General features: G+C 40.0%; 1 protein-coding gene across 4 annotated transcripts in view; it reads right to left on the bottom strand.

The window, feature by feature from the left end:
• The window catches only part of SMG1 (SMG1 nonsense mediated mRNA decay associated PI3K related kinase), a 138,636-nt gene extending 119,282 nt beyond the window's left edge, over positions 1–19,354 (bottom strand). The window contains exon 1 of one of the 4 annotated variants that reach the window (XM_077141681.1): positions 18,999–19,354. In XM_077141681.1, the coding sequence (XP_076997796.1) occupies positions 18,999–19,084 (86 nt within the window). In that variant the 5' untranslated portion in view covers positions 19,085–19,354. The remainder of the gene's footprint in view (positions 1–18,998) is intronic. The other 3 variants (XM_077141680.1, XM_077141679.1, XM_077141682.1) reach the window with 3 other exon arrangements.
• Between the last annotated feature and the right edge of the window lie 1,247 nt (positions 19,355–20,601).

Below are 20,601 nucleotides of genomic sequence, written 5' to 3' on the forward strand. Positions count from 1 at the left end.
AAGCCTACCAATATATGCACTGTGGGAGTCCCAAGAGAAGAAAGGGGCAGAAAATATTCAAAGAAATAATGGCTGAAAACTCCCTAAATTTAAGAAAGACACGAATATACACATCCAAGACAACTCAATGAACCCAAACAGAGTAAGTCCAAGAAGACCCATTACCACACCATGTTATTATCAAACTGTCAAATGCCAAAAATAGAGAATTCTGACAGCCACAAGAGAGAAGCAATGTATTACATACAAGGGAGCCTCAATATTAAGTGGTGATTTCTCACTGGAAGCCATGGAGGCAAGAAGGCAATGAGAATACATATTTAAAGTGCTGAAAGCAAAACATGGCCAAGCAAGAATTCTGAATCTGGCAATACTGTCTTTTAGAAATGAGGGAAGAATTAAAACAAAACAAAGGGACGGTCAAGATGGCAGCTTAACAACGTGCGCATTTTAGTTCGTCCTCCAGAACAACTACTAAATAACCAGAAACAGTACAGAACAGCTCCCGGAGCCACGATAGTGACCAGACACACAGCGTACCCCAGTCTGGACCAGCTGGACCAGCTGCAAACACCCCCCAGAACCGCGAGTTCCCAAAACTGCAGCAGCCAGCGCCCCTCCCCCATAGGCCGCTTCCCAGAGGGGAAAGGAAAGGACTTTACCAGCAGCAGGGACTACTGGGCACAACCAAACGCCAATCGTGGAACTAATTAACAAATTCTGACTACTAAAAATAGCCCCCAGCTTAGGTGAACCTGATCAAAGCAGAGGTTGATCGTTTTTGCCCCGGCGCCAAGGGGGCAGGACTGACAGAAAAAGGGGGGGAAAAAAAAGAAGGAAACAGAGGTTTTGGTGGCTGTGTATCTACAAAGGCTTGACTGCCTCTGGATACAGCGGCAGGGTTTTTCAGGTAGTAACTGCCCCAGGCATAGGCAGAAGTGAGCTCTTTGAGGGGCTTATCTGGAGCTTGTGCCTTCCCCAGGGGAGGGGTGAAGCCCCAACCAGGTGGAATCCCTCCATCAAGGAATTCAGACACCAGGGCTTGGTAATTTGAAGCCATTAAAACCAGCCTACAACCTCTCCTCTGTCTCCACCACGCCCCCAGCAGGGAGAGTCTGCCAAAGTTAAAGGTACCGCATCATCTTATGCTGGTGGGACCTGCAGTCAGACAAGCACCACATACAAGGCAGGATAAGAAAAACAGAGTCCAGAGACTTCACAGGAAAGTCTTTCAACCTGCTGGTTCTCACCCTCAGGGAAAACTGACGCAGGTGACTCTTTCCTCCTTATAGGAGGCCAGTTTGGTCTGGGAAAATCTGGCTGGGGTCTATAATATCTAAGTAGACCCTCCTAAGTGTGTGTGAGGGAAAGGCACCACACAAGCAGGGCAAGAAACAAGAAAACAAGAACCGAAAAATTCTCCTTTGTTAAACAAAACTTAAGCTAAAGTTCCAGATAAAGCTGAACGGAATGTCAAAGAACAGATAGACAACAAATTCATCCAGCAAGAAAACCCTAGATAAAAGAAGTGAAAGCAATCTCTAGAATAAACTAATTAAGGTAATTAAATGCCTAGATGCCAGCAAAAAATAATAAATCACACTAGGAAAATTGAAGATATGGCCCAGTCAAAGGAACAAACCAACAATTCAAATGACATACAGGAGCTGAGACAATTAATTCAGAATGTACAAACAGACATGGAAAACCTCATCAAAAACCAAATCAATGAATTGAGGGAGGATATAAAGAAGGCAAGGAAAGAACAAAAAGAAGAAACTGAAAGTCTGAAAAAACAAATCACAGAACTTATGGGAATGAAAGACACAGTAGAAGAGATAAAAAAAACAATGGAAACCTACAATGGTAGATTTCGAGAGACAGAACATAGGATTTCTGAACTGGAGGACGGAACATCTGAAATCCGACAAGAAACAGAAACTATAGGAAAAAAAAATGGAAAAATATGAGCAGGGACTCAGGGAACTGAAAGACAATATGAAGCGCATGAATATACGTGTTGTGGGTGTCCCAGAGAAGAGAAGGGAAAAGGAGGAGAAAAACTAATGGAGGAAATTATCACTGAAAATTTCCCAACTCCTATGCAAGACTTAAAATTACAGATCCAAGAAGTGCAGCGTACCCCAAAGAGAACAGATCCAAATAGACATACTCCCAGACATTTAATAATCAGAATGTCAGAGGTCAAAGAGAAAGAGTGGATCTTGAAAGCAGCAAGAGAAAAGCAATCCATCACATACAAGGGAAGCCCAATAAGACTATGCGCAGATCTCTCAGCAGAAACCATGGAGGTGAGAAGACAGTGGGATGATATATTTAAATTACTAAAAGAGAAAAACTTCCAACCAAGAATTCTATATCCAGCAAAGCTGTCCTTCAAAAATGAGGGAGAAATTAAAACATTTTCAGACAAAAAATCACTGAGAGAATTTGTGACCAAGAGACCAGCTCTGCAAGAAATACTAAAGGGAACACTAGAGACAGATAAGAAGACAGAAGAGAGGTGTGGAGAAGAGTGTAGAAAGGAAGACTATGAGTAAAGGTAAAAAGAAGGAAAATTAGATGACGTATAAAATCCAGAAGGCAAAATAGTAGAAGAAAGTAATACCCATGCAGTAATAACACTGAATGTTAATGGATTAAACTCTCCAATCAAAAGACACAGTCTGGCAGAATGGATTAAAAAACAGGACCCATCTATAGGCTGTCTCTACTCAAAGGACATGAGGCCAAGAACACAAATGGACATTTACACACCAATGTTTATAGCAGCACTATTAACAATTACCAAGAGATGGAAACAGCCAAAATGTCCATCAGCAGACAGTTGGCTAAACAAACTGTGACATTTACATAAGATGGAATATTATGCAGCTGTAAGACAGAATAAAGTTTTGAAGTATGTAACAACATGAATGGACCTTAAGGACATTATGCTGAGTGTGATTAGCCAGAAACAAAAGGACAAATACTGTATGGTCTCACTGATATGAACTAACATTAGTGAATGAGCTTTGAATATTTCCTTGGTAACAGAGACCATCAGGAAATAGAAATAGGGTAAGATATTGGGTAATTGGAGCTGAAGGGATACAGATTGTGCAACAGGACTGAATATAAAAACTCAGAAATGAACAGCACAATATTACCTAACTGTAATACAATTATGTTAAAACACTGAATGAAGCTGCATATGAGAATGATAGAGGGAGGAGGGCTGGGGCATAAATGAAATCACAAAGAAAGATAGACGATAAAGATTGAGATGGTATAATTTAGGAATGCCTAGAGTGTATAATGATAGCGACTAAATGTACAAATTTTAAAAATGTTTTTGCATGAGGAAGAACAAAAGAATGTCATTACTGCAGTGTGCTGAAATAGATGGTACTTAATATTTTAAAATTAAAAAAATAAAATAAAATAAATTTCTGTACCACAATACCGGCCCTACAACAAATGCCAAAGGGAGTTACACAGATTGAAAGGACAGGATAACAGACAATTAACTGAAGTCACATGATGAAATAAATATAAATACGAATACTAGTACTGTTGTATTTTTTTATTTGTAACTCTACTTTCTACTTCCTACAGGATCTAAAAAACAAATGTATAAAATGTAATAATAAATTCATGATTTTGGACTCATGATGTAGAAATATATAATCTGTGATGAGAACTACATAAAAGTGGGGGAACGGAGGGGGATAGGAACATAGTTTATGTACGCTATTGAAGTTAAGTTGGTATCAAAACAAATAATATTGGTATAAACTCAGTATTTTAAATTTAAGCCCCATGGTAACCACAAAGAAGATATCAAAGATATGCAAATTCATAGACAGAAAGTAAAGTACAGGTTACCAGGGGTGGGAGACAGGAGCAATAAGAAGGTAATACAAAATGAGCATAGAGTTTCTGTTTGGAGAGAAGGGCAAATTCTAGTAATGGATGGTGGTGAGGATACTATAACATTGTGAAATGTGATTAATCCCACTGAATAGTATGCTTGGGAGGGATGGAGATGGGAATATTTATGTTGTATATATGTTTCTACAATTCAGAAAGGAAGACACTGGGGGTGCAAGAGTGGTTCAGTGGTAGAATTCTTACCTGCCAGGTGGGAGACCTGGGTTTGATTCCTGATCCATGCACTTTCCAAAAACAAGTAAGCAAAATAAACAAACAAAAATTCAACAAATGCTATTAAAATAATAGGCTACCCACATGGAAAGATAATGAAATGTGACCCCCCCACCATACAAAAAAAAAAAACAGAGAGAAACTAAAAAGATAATGACAATTAAATGCAATACATGATACTGGATGGGATCTAAGAATGGAGAAGAAAAGACTCAAAAGGACATTATCAGGACAAAAGGAAAAACTGGAAATCAGAATGTAAACTTTATATCAACATCAAATTTCTTAAGCTTGATAACTGTACTTTAGGTGATTACATAAATGAATACTCTTGTTCATAGGGAATGCTACGGAAATACTATGTATTCAAGGAGTGTGATGTGTGCAAATTGCTCTCGAATATTCAACAAAAAGATGATCAAAAGATAAATATGATAGAATGATCAGCAAAGGTGGCAAAATGTTAAAACTGGTGGATCTGGGCATCTGGACAGGTGTAGGTATGTTGGAGTTCTCTGTACAGGGTTTGTAAAATTTTTTACAAACTGTCCTATAAGTTTGAAATTATTTCAAAATAAAAATTTAAAAAGAGAGGCAACAAGATTTAATCTTCCTAAGTTATGCCATTTCCCTGCTGGTAAAACTTCAACTATTCGATGAAGAGCAAGGCAACGTGATAATGGAAGCAGATAATATGCTGTGGATTTTGAAGACAGAGGAAGGGACTACAAGCCAAGGGATGTAGGTAGGCTCTAAAAGTGGGAAAAGGCAAAGGAACAGTTTCTACTCTAGAGCCTCCAAAAAGAGCCAGTCCTGCCAACACCATGACTTTACCCCAGTGAAACTGATTTTAGACTTCTGATGATCAAAATTGTAAGAGAATACATTTTTGTTGTTTTAAGCCACTAAGTTTGTGTTAATTTGTTATGGCGGCAATAGGAAACTCATACAGATTTTGGTACCTGCAATTGGGGTGCTGCTGAAACACCTAAAAATGTCAAAGTGACTTTGGATTGGGTAATGGGTGGAGGCTGGAAAAATTTTAAGAAGCACGTTAGGAAAAGCCTAAACCATCATAAACAGAATGTTGGGAGCAATATGAATGTTAAAGGTGCTGCTGGTGAGGTCTCAGAAGGAAATGAGGAACATTATTAGAAGCTAAAGGAAAGGGGAACCTTGTTACAGTGGAAGAAAGTTTAACTGAATAGTGTTCTACAGTTATATGGAAAGCAAAACTTGTAAGTGATGAACTTCTAACTTTAGCTAGGAAGATTTACAAGCAAAACGTTGAAGGTGCTGTCTGATTTATTCTTACTGTTTATAGAAAAATATAAGAGGAAAGAGGTATACCAATGGAAAAACCGTTTGTACAAGGGAATCAGGACTTGGTGATTTGAAGAAGTTTCAGTCTCTACATACTGCAAAAGACACTAAAATTATGAGATTCACTGTCAGGAAATCACGCTTTAGAGAGCAAGCCAAAGTTGAGGCTGGACACCTTTTGCAAGTGTTTTGGAAAAACCAAGAGATTCTTTGATCACCTAGAAAGGAAAACTCTTTGAAGAGATTACAAATCATGGATCCTCTCAACCACTTCAGAAGAAACCAGCAATAGTGTTGGGATTATCCAATAAAGATCTGTAGAGGACCCTCTTGTCTAAAAGAATGATCACCATGGTATTCACAGGACCCCAAGATCTTTGAGAATCTTATATCAGCTGAAACACTGCCATCCTGGACTGAAGGAGACAACAGAGAGTACACACTAAAAGAAGGTAGCTGGACTCCCCAAATTCTACAAGTAGGAAACAGTCTGATAAAACCACTCAGCTGCAAATGCATGCTACTCTTCATGAAAAAAGGAGCAACGACTCTGAAGGCAAAGCCACGGACATGGACAGTAAAGCTGTGTGATACAGAAGATTTTTGGATTTTGAAATTGCTTGGAATTGGTAACCTCTTTCTTCCATTTTCTCCCTTTTGGAATGGCAATGTCCTTAACTGTTATCCTATGTCTGTCGTGCCATTGTATTTGGGGAGCAGATAACTTGTTCTCTAGCTTTACAGGTCCACAAATGCAGAGGAAATTTGCTATAGGACGGATCACACCCAAAGTCTAGTCCATACCTGATTTAGATGATAAGACCTGTACTTTTAACCTGATAATATTTAGATGAGATTTCTGGATCTCGGTTAAAGCTGTAAAGGGTTAAGACTTTTGGTAATGTTGGGTGGGGTGAATGTAATGGATGTGAATCTTTAGGAGCCAGGGGGTAGATTGTGTGTAGATTGTGAAAAACAGCCTCCAAAAATTTCTAAGTGCTAATCTCTGGAAACTGTGAATGTTACTTTATATGGCAAAAGAGAATTTGCATATGTGGTTAAACTAAAGATTTTTAGATGGGGCATTATCCTGGATTATTTGGGTTGGGCCCTAAATGTAACCACAAGTGTCCTTATAAAAAGGGAGGCAGAAGGAGATTTGACAACAGAAGGCAATGTGACAATGAAAGCAAGATTCTACTCTGTGACTCTGAAGATGGAGCAAGGGTCTATGAGCCAAGGAATGTAAGTGAACTCTAGAATCAGGAAAAGGAAAGGGAATAGATTCTCCCCTACAGCCTCCAGAAGGAACCAGTCCTGATTACACCATAACTTTACCCCAATGAAACTTATTTATTTTCAACTTCTGATCTCTAGATCTAGGAGAGAATAAATGTGTTGTTTTAATCCACTTAAAAAACAACATAAAAAAAAAAAAAACAATAAACTCCAATGATTCCCTAAAGTCATTCACAATACACATAAACTATAATTCAAAGCCTACAATGTGGCCCCAATCTAGCTCTTCGGTTTTATCTTATCCTTATCAGTTCTCAAAAGCACCCATCCCTCTAACCAAACTGAGTATTTTTTACCTGCATTTTGCCATCTCCCTACTTTATTTCTTTTTCTGAAAGAGAGACTTTCCCTTTCCAAAACTGCTGTCAAAACTGTATAGACAGGGTGGGCCATGATGGCTCAGCAGGTAAGAGTGCTTGCCTGCCATGCCTGAGGACCCGGGTTCGTTTCCCGGTGCCTGCCCATGTAAAAAAAAAAAAAAATTGCATAGACATGGGGGTGCAAGGGTAGTTCAGTGGTAGAATTCTCACCTGCCATGCAGGAGACCTGGGTTTGATTCCTGGCCCATGCATTCCCCACCCCCAGAAAAAAAAAACAGAAAAAAGAAAAAAAAAGCAACAAATGGTGCTGCAATAACAAGTAGTCACACGGAAAAAGAATGAAATGTGACCCCACCACACAGCATAAAAAAAAAATTTGTATAGACATACGGATAAAAAGGAAATAAATCTGGAGAGGATGCGGAGAAAGAGGCACACTTATCCACTGTTGGTGGGAATGTCAAATGGTGCAACCACTGTGGAAGGCAGTTTGGCGGTTCCTCAAAAAGCTGAATATAGAATTGCCATACGACCCAGCAATACCATTGCTGGGTATGTACTCAAAGGACTTAAGGGCAAAGACACAAACGGACATTGGCACACCAATGTTTATAGTAGCATTATTTACAATTGCAAAGAGATGGAAACAGCCAAAATGTCCATCAACAGACGAGTGGCTAAACAAACTGTGGTATATACATACGATGGAATATTATGCAGCTTTAAGACAGAATAAACTTATGAAGCATGTAATAACATGGATGGACCTAGAGAACATTATGCTGAGTGAGTCTAGCCAAAAACTAAAGGACAAATACTGTATGGTCCCACTGATGTGAACCGACATTCGAGAATAAACTTGGAATATGTCATTGGTAACAGAGTCCAGCAGGAGTTAGAAACAGGGTAAGATAATGGGTGATTGGAGCTGAAGGGATACAGACTGTGCAACAGGACTAGATACAAAAACTCAAAAATGGACAGCACAATAATACCTAATTGTAAAGTAATCATGTTAAAACACTGAATGAAGCTGCATCTGAGCTATAGGTTTTTTTTTTTGTCTGTCTGTCTTTTTTTTTTTGTACTATTATTTTTTTTTTCCTGTATATTAACATTCTGTATCTTTTTCTGTTGTTTTGCTAGTTCTTCTAAATCGATGCAAATGTACTAAGAAATGATGATCAGGCATCTATGTGATGATATTAAGAATTACTGATTGCAGGGACTTCCGGAGAAGATGGCGGCTTAGTAAGACGCGCGGATCTTAGTTTCTTCTCCAGGACAGCTACTAGGGGACTAGAAACGATACAGAACAGAGCCCAAAGCCACAACAGAGATAAAAAAGACAGCGTACCCCATCCTGGAACGGCTGGCTGGCTGAGAGAAGCCGCTCGGGTGAGATCGCCGAGGCGCGCGGGCTTCACCGGGTGGGGCGGCAAGCGGCCGGAGTCACTCCCTTCCTCCTTCCCGGGCCGACTGGGAGAATTGGAGAGGCGGTCCCCTGAAACCGCGGCGGCTGGCGCCCACACCACGCACAGCCCCCCGGACCAACTGAGAGAATTGGATCGGAAATCCCCAGGCCGCGGAGAACGTTGACGGGTGGGGGAGGCCCCTTCCAAACACGTGACTCCCCGGGAACGTGCACTCTCCCGGGCGGGCCACTGCCGCTGGCGCCCTCCCGCCACACTTGTCGCCCAGACGACTAGGAAATTCGGACGGGCGCTTTCCCGGGCTGCGGCGGCCAGCAACCCTCCCTGCATTCGGACCCCGGGCCGGCTCGAACCCTTCCAAGCCGCTTCGGCTAGCAAACCTCCCGGACGGCGAGAGTTTTCCAAAGTTAAAGGTCCCACAGCACCTTTTACTGGTGGGACCCGCAGACAAACGTGTGCCACGAGCGCCACCTACTGGGCAGGATAAGAAAAACAGAACCCAGAGATTTCACAGAAAAATCTTCCAAACTTTTGGATCCAATACCCAGGGAAATCTGTCTAAATGCGCAGACGCCAACAGAAGATAACAGATCACGCTCAAATAATTGAAAATATGGCCCAGTCAAAGCAACAAACCAATAGTTCAAATGAGATACAGGAGCTGAGACAACTAATGCTGAATATATGAACAGAAATGGAAAACCTCTTCAAAAACGAAATCGATAAATTGAGGGAGGACATGAAGAAGACATGGGCTGAACATAAAGAAGAAATAGAAAAACTGAAAAAACAAATCACAGAACTTATGGAAGTGAAGGACAAAGTAGAAAAGATAGAAAAAACAATGGATACCTACAATGATAGATTCAAAGAGACAGAAGATAGAATTAGTGATTTGGAGGATGGAACATCTGAATTCCAAAAACAAACAGAAACTATCGGGAAAAGAATGGAAAAATTTGAACAGGGTATCAGGGAACTCAAGGACAATATGAACCGCACAAATATACGTGTTGTGGGTGTCCCAGAAGGAGAAGAGAAGGGAAAAGGAGGAGAAAAACTAATGGAAGAAATTTTCACTGAAAATTTCCCAACTCTTATGAAAGACCTAAAATTACAGATCCAAGAAGTGCAGCGCACCCCAAAGAGATTAGACCCAAATAGGCAATTCTCCAAGACACTTACTAGTTAGAATGTCAGAGGTCAAAGAGAAAGAGAGGATCTTGAAAGCAGCAAGAGAAAAACAATCCATCACATACAAGGGAAACCCAATAAGACTATGTGTAGATTTCTCAGCAGAAACCATGGAGGCTAGAAGACAGTGGGATGATATATTTAAATTACTAAAAGAGAAAAACTGCCAACCAAGACTCCTATATCCAGCAAAATTGTCCTTCAAAAATGAGGGAGAAATTAAAACATTCTCAGAAAAAAAGTCACTGAGAGAATTTGTGACCAAGAGACCAGCTCTGCAAGAAATACTAAAGGGAGCACTAGAGTCAGATACAAAAAGACAGAAGAGAGAGGTATGGAGAAGAGTGTAGAAAGAAGGAAAGTCAGATATGATATATATAATACAAAAGGCAAAATGGTAGAGGAAAATATTATCCAAATAATAACACTAAATGTTAATGGACTGAATTCCCCAATCAAAAGACATAGAATGGCAGAATGGATTAAAAAACAGGATCCTTCTATATGCTGTCTACAGGAAACACATCTTAGACCCAAAGATAAACATAGGTTGAAAGTGAAAGGTTGGGAAAAGATATTTCATGCAAATAACAACCAGAAAATAGCAGGAGTGGCTATACTAATATCCAACAAGTTAGACTTCAAATGTAAAACAGTTAAAAGAGACAAAGAAGGACACTATCTAATAATAAAAGGTACAATTAAACAAGAAGACATAACAATCATAAATATTTACGCACCGAACCAGAATGCCCCAAAATACGTGAGGAATACACTGCAAACACTGAAAAAGGAAATAGACACAAATACCATAATAGTTGGAGACTTCAATTCCCCACTCTCATCAATGGACAGAACATCTAGACAGAGGATCAATAAAGAAATAGAGAATCTGAATATTACTATAAAGGAGCCAGACTTAACAGACATTTATAGGACATTAAATCCCACAACAGCAGGATACACCTTTTTCTCAAGTGCTCATGGATCATTCTCAAAGATAGACCATATGCTGGGTCACAAAGCAAGTCTTAACAAATTTAAAAAGATTGAAATCATACACAACACTTTCTCGGATCATAAAGGAATGAAGTTGGAAATCAATAATAGGCGGAATGCCAGAAAATTCACAAATACGTGGAGGCTCAACAACACACTCTTAAACAACAAGTGGGTCAAAGAAGAAATTGCAAGAGAAATTAGTAAATACCTCGAGGTGAATGAAAATGAAAACACAACATATCAAAACTTATGGGATGCAGCAAAGGCAGTGCTAAGAGGGAAATTTATTGCCCTAAATGCCTATATCAGAAAAGAAGAAAAGGCAAAAATGCAGGAATTAACTGTTCACTTGGAAGAACTGGAGAAAGAACAGCAAACTAATCCCAAAGCAAGCAAAAGGAAAGAAATAACAAAGATCAGAGCAGAAATAAATGAAATTGAAAACATGAAAACAACAGAGAAAATCAATAAGACCAGAAGTTGGTTATATGAGAAAATCAATAAGATTGATGGGCCGTTATCAAGATTGACAAAAAGAAGAAGAGAGAGGATGCAAATAAATAAGATCAGAAATGGAAGAGGAGACATAACTACTGACCTCACAGAAATAAAGGAGGTAATAACAGGATACTATGAACAACTTTACACTAATAAATACAACAATTTAGATGAAATGGACGGGTTCCTGGAAAGACATGAACTTTGACTCAAGAAGACATAGATGACCTCAACGAACCAATCACAAGTAAAGAAATTGAATTAGTCATTCAAAAGCTTCCTAAAAAGAAAAGTCCAGGACCAGATGGCTTCACATCTGAATTCTACCAAACGTTCCAGAAAGAATTAGTACCAATTCTCCTCAAAGTCTTCAAAAAAATCGAAGTGGAGGGAAAGCTACCTAATTCATTCTATGAAGCCAACATCACCCTCATACCAAAACCAAGCAAAGATATTACAAAAAAAAGAAAACTACAGACCAATCTCTCTAATGAATATAGATGCAAAAATCCTCAATAAAATTCTAGCAAATCGTATCCAACAACACATTAAAAGAATTATACATCATGACCAAGTAGGATTCATCCCAGGTATGCAAGGATGGTTCAACATAAGAAAATCAATTAATGTAATACACCATATCAACAAATCAAAGCAGAAAAATCACACGATCATCTCAATTGATGCAGAGAAGGCATTTGACAAGATTCAACATCCTTTTCTGTTGAAAACACTTCAAAAGATAGGAATACAAGGGAACTTCCTTAAAATGATAGAGGGAATATATGAAAAACCCACAGCTAATATCATCCTCAATGGGGAAAAATTGAAAACTTTCCCCCTAAGATCAGGAACAAGACAAGGATGTCCACTATCACCACTATTATTCAACATTGTGTTGGAGGTTCTAGCCAGAGCAATTAGACAAGAAAAAGAAATACAAGGCATCAAAATTGGAAAGGAAGAAGTAAAACTATCACTGTTTGCAGACGATATGATACTATACGTCGAAAACCCGGAAAAATCCACAACAAAACTACTAGAGCTAATAAATGAGTACAGCAAAGTAGCAGGTTACAAGATCAACATTCAAAAATCTGTAGCATTTCTATACACTAGTAATGAACAAGCGGAGGGGGAAATCAAGAAACGAATCCCATTTACAATTGCAACTAAAAGAATAAAATACCTAGGAATAAATTTAACTAAAGAGACAAAAAACCTATATAAGGAAAACTACAAAAAACTGTTAAAAGAAATCACAGAAGACCTAAATAGATGGAAGGGCATACCGTGTTCATGCATTGGAAGACTAAATACAGTTAAGATGTCAATCCTACCTAAATTGATTTACAGATTCAATGCAATACCAATCAAAATCCCAACAACTTATTTTTCAGAAATAGAAAAACCAATAAGCAAATTTATCTGGAAGGGCAGGGTGCCCCGAATTGCTAAAAACATCTTGAGGAAAAAAAACGAAGCTGGAGGTCTAGCGATGCCGGACTTTAAGGCATATTATGAAGACACAGTGGTCAAAACAGCATGGTATTGGCATAAAGATAGATATATCGACCAATGGAATCGAATAGAGTGCTCAGATATAGACCCTCTCATCTATGGACATTTGATCTTTGATAAGGCAGTCAAGCCAACTCACCTGGGACAGAGCAGTCTCTTCAATAAATGGTGCCTAGAGAACTGGATATCCATATGCAAAAGAATGAAAGAAGACCCATCTCTCACACCCTATACAAAAGTTAACTCAAAATGGATCAAAGATCTAAACATTAGGTCTAAGACCATAAAACAGTTAGAGGAAAATGTTGGGAGATATCTTATGGATCTTACAACTGGAGGCGGTTTTATGGGCCTTAAACCTAAAGCAAGAGCACTGAAGAAAGAAATAAATAAATGGGAGCTCCTCAAAATTAAACACTTTTGTGCATCAAAGAACTTCATCAAGAAAGTAGAAAGACAGCCTACACAATGGGAGTCAATATTTGGAAATGATATATCAGATAAAGGTCTAGTATCCAGAATTTATAAAGAGATTGTTCATCTCAACAACAAAAAGACAGCCAACCCAATTACAAAATGGGAAAAAGACTTGAACAGACACCTCTCAGAAGAGGAAATACAAATGGCCAAAAGGCACATAAAGAGATGCTCAATGTCCCTGGCCATTAGAGAAATGCAAATCAAAACCACAATGAGATATCATCTCACACCCACCAGAATGGCCATTATCAACAAAACAGAAAATGACAAGTGCTGGAGAGGATGCGGTGAAAGAGGCACACTTATCCACTGTTGGTGGGAATGTCAAATGGTGCAACCACTGTGGAAGGCAGTTTGGCGGTTCCTCAAAAAGCTGAATATAGAATTGCCATACGACCCAGCAATACCATTGCTGGGAATATACTCAAAGGACTTAAGGGCAAAGACACAAACGGACATTTGCACACCAATGTTTATAGCAGCGTTATTTACAATTGCAAAGAGATGGAAACAGCCGAAATCTCCATCAACAGAAGAGTGGCTAAACAAACTGTGGTATATACATACGATGGAATACTATGCAGCGTTAAGACAGGATAAACTTATGAAGCATGTAATAACATGGATGGACCTAGAGAACATTATGCTGAGTGAGTCTAGCCAAAAACTAAAGGACAAATACTGTATGGTCCCACTGATGTGAACAGACATTCGAGAATAAATTTGGAATATGTCACTGGTAACAGAGTCCAGCAGGAGGTAGAAACAGGGTAAGATAATGGGCAATTGGAGTTGAAGGGATACAGATGGTGTAACAGGACTAGATACAAAAACTCAAAAATGGACAGCACAATAATACCTAATCGTAAAGTAATCATGTTAAAACACTGAATGAAGCTGCATCTGAGCTATAGGTTTTTGTTTTGTTTTGTTTTGATTTTACTATTATTACTTTTATTTTTTTCTCTATATTAACATTCTATATCTTTTTCGGATATGTTGCTAGTTTTTCTAAACCGATGCAAATGTACTAAGAAATGATGATCATGCATCTCTGTGATGATGTTAAGAATTACTGATTGCATATGTAGAATGGTATGATTTCTAAATGTTGGGTTAATTTCTTTTTTTCCATTAATTAAAAAAAAAAGAGAGAGAGAAGGGGTAATTGGAGCTGAAGGGATACAGACTGTACAACGGCACTGGATATAAAAACTCAGAAATGGACAGCACAATACTACCCAATTGTAATGCAATTATGTTAAAACACTGAATGAAGCTGCATATGAGGTATAGGTTTTTTTTTGTTTTTTTTTTTCTTTCTATTAATGTTTTAATTCTTATTCTGTTTTCTTTTTATTTCTTTTTCTAAATCGATGCAAATGTACTAAGAAATGATGAATGTGCAACTATGTGATGTTATTAAGAATTACTGATTGTACATGTAGAATGGAATGATTTCTAATTGTTTTGTTAATTCTTTTTTTAATTAATAAAAAAAAAAAGAATTACTGATTGCATACGTAGAATGGAATGATTTCTAAATGTTGGGTTAATTTCTTTTTTCTTTAATTAATAAAAAAAAGGAAATAAATAATAGGGGGAGATAAAGGGTAAATATTTGGTAGATTGAAAATAGGTCAATGAGAGAGAAAGGTAAGAGGTATTAAGATGTATGAGTTCTCTTTTTATTATTATTTTCATTTCCCTTTCTGGAGTGATGCAAATGTCCTAAAAATGATCATGGTGAAGAACACACAACTATGTGATGATATTGTGAGCTACGGACTTTAGAATATGGTTGGACTGTTCATATATGGGTATTTCTTAATAAAATATATTTATTTTTTAATTGTACAGATCAATTTCATTGCCACAGTGCTCCCTACTCAACTATACAGCTTTTCCTCCTCCAGCTCTCTAAGTTTTAAACTCTATTAATCACTTATAAAAAAATCAAGAATTATATCCATTTAATGCTTTACTTTTACAAAGTGCTTATCTTTCATATGTGCTACAATCTGTTTGAAGACTGTAACTCTAATAGTCATAAAAATTCCTAAAGCATCAATATTTATTGAATAAGAAAACTTCACAATCTTCTAAATTCTTAAAACAAACACATAAGAACCTTTAAAGTGCTCCCAGTTTGAAAAGGAACCAAACAGGAGGAGGAAAAAAAAATTCAGTTTTAAAATACAACTGCTACATTTTTATAAAGAATGTTTTATTTTATAATGGAAAAAGTAAAACTCCATCTTCCCCCAAATAAAACACTCATATACAACTGACTGAAAAACCTCCTTAGAACACCTGGAAATCTGTGGTACAGAATTAGTAACCATTAAATTCTATTTAACTAAATCTCTATTTGTAATTATAAAATATTTAACTTCACTTAATTGTACCCTTTACGTATTTCACTATATAATCTACCTAATGGCCATCAACTTAGTACAGACTCATAAAAGGTTGAACAGACGACTCTGCTTTCAAACACCCAGCTTATCACAACATTAGACTTACTAGTAACCGGCTTTTCTATCTTCACGACACTCTTCCCTCTTTTGGTCTGTCACAACGGAGAATAAAGGAATCTGTTCCTTTCATAGCTTCATCTAAATTTTACCAAATATGGAAGCTATTTTTAATATATTTCATCCTTTCGAACTCTAGGAAAATCTTAAGTTTGGGCAGAGTAAAACACTAATATATATATAATAAGTCCTAAGATTCCCAAGTTAAGAAGTAAAATCTAGTTGTTCTCTGTTGAACTGAATGTTTTCTTTTGCTTGTTGAATTTAAACTAAATCTAACTCCAATGCCAAATTAACCAATGTCATTTGAAATATTAAAACATACAATAATTAATTAGTTATACATTTAACTTTTGAAACAAATCATTTTGATAATCTACCTTGATTGGTGTTATTGGAAGTTACGTCTCAAAATAAAGGCAGGGAAAGGATGGACTTTGGTTAAAGGTAATAGTTCTTTTTTTAGAGGAGGAAAGAGAGGGGGCAACCATCTCCAAAAAACAGGTCAAGCACCCTTGATCATAAGAAGCCACCACTCCTGTTTCTCCACATTAAAAAAATAAAAAAAAAAAGGAAGCATCCAGAGTTCCCAAAACCTTAGTTTAAGGAACCCACAGATTTCAAGTGATAATACTGACCTAAGATCACTTTCACCTAACCATTCGTAAATGTTAACTGAGAGTAGTGGATGAAAAAGATGACTATAAGCATCAAGTTTTATAAATACTTAATGCTAAGGGTATGCTTCTAGGGAAGGAGGGCTTGCTCTGTTGCCATATGACACTAGTCTATTCAGTCACCTGGAACACTTCTTGTCAATATGTGTGAAGTTCCCATTGTGGCCATGACTGACTCAACAGTCAGCTTCCACAGACTAAGTGGCAAACTAACACTATCAGAAACCAACAAGAATTGCTTTCTTAGATCCCATTTTTTCAAAAGCCTAAATCAAGGAAAATGAAAGAAAAAACATCAGGGAAGAACAGAACAGAAAAGGCAAAGAATTTTAAAGCGATCAAAATAATTCAGATGAACCATAAGGTGTCTATTGCACTTGAAAATCCTCTGGAGAAATAAATAAACCCCCATTTAAACAAGGGGGAAGATCAAACTACATTCTGTCAGCCACAGTCTGCCACCTTTCTAAACAGAAAGGACAGAATAAAAGCCTCAAATTTAACTTTATGAAAATGTATGACTTGTTAAATACGAGATTTTTAATTGGCTATTTAAAAAAAAATGGTAACTCGCAAGTTATATACTATGGGGTATGCCCATTCTTCTCAGTTTCCTCCTCTACAACAGAGAAAATCAAGTATTTCCAAATTCCTAACTGTTACTCCATGTAACGAAGTACATCTCACAGTATCATCTACCTAGGCATTAATGAGGTCCTGAGACTTTGTATCACAGCCTGACTTCTAATACAGCCTACATCTTTACATCCTCCTTCCCAACACCCCCCAAAAAAGGCCAAGAAATAAACCACTTGGGAGAACAACATGGGTAATCTTTATTAATAACCCATGTGTATATTCCCTAATTACATAAGCCACTCTACTTCAGGCCTGTCAGCAATGAAGTCAGGTGACCTCAGCATGTGGCTAAAACCCAGTCTACTACTTCATTTGTTCAGACCTACAAACCACAAGTTATTCCTTCCCAAAGCTCTAAGACTGTTTGTGAAGGGCCCTTTAACCCTCTAAAGGGATGCTGAATCAAAACAACGAAAAATAATGGGAAACCCACTGTTAAAGAAGAGCTCTCAAATGCCAAGTTCAGGCTCATTTATCATATAATTTGTTAGATGACAGGAAAAAATCAAATTTCACACATTTTAATGTAAATGTAAAACAACTAAAGATGTCAATTACAAATAAAAATATTTAGTCAACTAATTTCATTTAAAGCACTAACAAAAACTGGTAAAGGACAAGTTTAAAAGCTGTGCTTTTCAAAATTTTTTTTTTTACTACTTAAACATGTCAATTCTAGACTCTCGCGTTAGCTTTTAAAATCACCTAATCATACACATCAGTTCTCGACAGACAGAGGATTTGGGAGGGGATATTAAACAGAGTAAGAGGTGTACCACCTACTAGCCAAAAGATTATCTCAATTTTTCTATCAAGTCTTAAAATGTTACATTCTAACATTCTTTATTTCCAAACACTGCTGGAATTACACACAACTATTAAGAAGCAAAAAGGCATCCCAACAACATATGCATCTTACATTTATTTCGTCAGTTTCTGGGTAATGGCAATGCAAGTTTGCTTCAAAGTATGGAAGCCCCATGAATCAACTAACCCTAAAATATTACATATATTTAGGAGTCATTCTACACACTGGGTTAAATTCCACACTATCTCTGCATCATTACAACACTTATTTAGTAAAGACAGAAAAATACATCAGTCCTAAATTCAGCACAATAACCCCATGATTAATCAAGAGACGAATTTTTTAAGTTGACGCTCCTAATATACTCAAATCCTGCGAAGTTCCAAAGTATGAGGTCAAATCTTCCATACATGGGGGAAATTCTCTACTCCTCCGAGTGCTCAAGGAGTACCCTCTATAATTGCTCCTCACTGGAGTAACTGCCCCTGCTCTAGGAAAAAACTTCATTTCCCAGTACTTGAGTGGGTCAAGCCCATGAAGACACTCACGTTCTCATCTCATGCTCCACAAATGCCCTGTCTGTAGAGTAATTTCTTAGCTGGAGGGTTGTTTTTTATTTTGTTTTGTTTTTTTTAATATTTCAATGAACACGTGGGGGTCACAGATGCGAATACAGTTGCAGATGTCTTTCACGTGGGGGAACGAGAGGGTGAGGAACCAAGGAGGTGAATGACTAACAGGGAGGATCCTGGACTCTCAGGACACCAACTCAAATCCAAACTTGCGGGGGAGGGAGTAACTCGAATTTCCCCCAGCACCAAGCCCCTTTTTTTCTCCCTCCTGGACCCAAACCCTAGGCCAGCGTGTTCGTCTGGGTCTCGGGTCCAGCCCCGGGGCTCAACTGCAGGGACAGGGGAGACATTTTGGCCTCGCCTCCCGGCGGCCTTCCTCCTGCAGCCCGGGCGGGAGGGGACCCAGGAAGCCGCGCCCGGTGCCTGGGGGGTGGAGGGCCTAGGCCGCGCCTCCCAGTCCGGCGGCCCTAGGCCTCCACGGCCCGAGGCGTGGCCCGGAGGTCGGGGCGGCGGGCTCGGCTCACCCACCTGGGTTGCCAGTCATTCCAGCTCCGCGGGTACTTGGTGCCGCCGCCGCCGCCGCTCAGCCGAGACCCCGGGGCTCTGCGGCTCATTACCTTCCCCGACACGACATGGCCAAGCGCCGCCGCCCGAAGAAGCGCGAGTCGCCGCCCGAACCGGTCGCCGCCGACACTCCGCTCCGGCCCCGGGCTGAGGAGGAAGCTGAGGAGGAGGAGGAGGCGGCGGAGGGCGGGGGAGGCGGATGGCCGTTCCGGGTTCCGCCTGAGCCCGCAGCGCAGGGCGAGAAGGCGGGAGGGGCGCGGCGAGGGGGAGGCGGAGGAAGGGGAGGCGACGTCTCTTCCAGGGCCGTGCGCGGCCCGCAACGCCGGGACCCAAGAGGAGGAGGACGGCGAGGAGGCGGTGGCGGCGACTCCTCACGCTCACACGGCCACGGCTTCCCCGCCTCCCGGCTCCGCCCGCCGCGCCGCCGCACGGCATGCTGGGAGCGAGGGGCGGTGCCGGCGCCCGCCGAGCCTGGAGAGAGGGGCGGGGCCTGTCGGATAGGGCGGGGCCGTGTGCGATGGGCGGGGAAAGGGCGGGGCCGCGAACGGACGCCGCTCCGCTCCAGGGGCTGCCTTGACTTCAGGTGGACTGCACTGACGTCCTCGCGCCGCCGCGGGAGTCCATCGGAGAGGAGCTCTAGCCTCCCCCCAGGCCTACAACCCCAGGCAAACACACCCCAAAAAAGCACCTGATCCCCCGGGGCTGAGCAGTCAGGTGTAAACAGGCATCCAATCAAGTACCTGGGACGAGAGTTAGGGTGCCTTGGCGGGCGCGCAGAGCGCGTACGCGCGCACACACGTGCTCTTCGGGTTCACGTGCTCTCACCTTCCCACAGTCCTCCCAGACGAAACCGGATGGATAGGTGGTCTGAAGTCCTGACATCTTGACCGTGTCATCATATTGTAAAATATTGAAGGGAGAGGAGGAAGCGTACCCAGGACCACTAACCTCTGCCCCTGCAATGTGAACTGTACTTCGAAATCCCCTGGCCTTAACATTTGCCCACACCAGAAAGAGGCAGGCTAGACGGGCTCAAACCTGAGCACGAGCTCACCTCTGGCGCTGCCCCCGAAAGAATTCTCTAAAGCATCTGATACATAATTGTGCCTGCAGATGCATAGAGAAAAGATGAGCAAGATGCGCTTCACATGTGTATGGGGAGTAACTTTGGGGAAACTGAGTTTAGGGGAGATAGTCAAGAGTCTTAACCTTATGTAACTTACCATTTTCTTTTACAAGGAGAATGTCTATGTATCACTTGCGTAATTAAAAATTGCTACTAAATAAAAACATTACCAAAAAAATTGCTACCAAAAATACCTGAAGATTGAGTGTAGTTGCTATCGCACTGGGGTTTCCATCTTGGGTTCCCGGGTTCTGCCCTTCGACCTTCAGCTCCTGGGTTATGCCCACCAACACCTCGCTCAGTAGGATCCCGCCAGTTGTGAAGAACGCGAAGTTAAATTTTCAAGTGAACTTTTCCTCTCAGCCCCCCGTCCCCGCCCCCCCATTTAAGGGGAAAAAGAAACCCCTTCTCTGAACCGGTGCTGATATTTGACTCAACACA

The sequence above is a fragment of the Tamandua tetradactyla genome, chromosome 23 (assembly GCF_023851605.1).
Source record: "Tamandua tetradactyla isolate mTamTet1 chromosome 23, mTamTet1.pri, whole genome shotgun sequence".
NCBI lineage: Eukaryota > Metazoa > Chordata > Mammalia > Pilosa > Myrmecophagidae > Tamandua > Tamandua tetradactyla.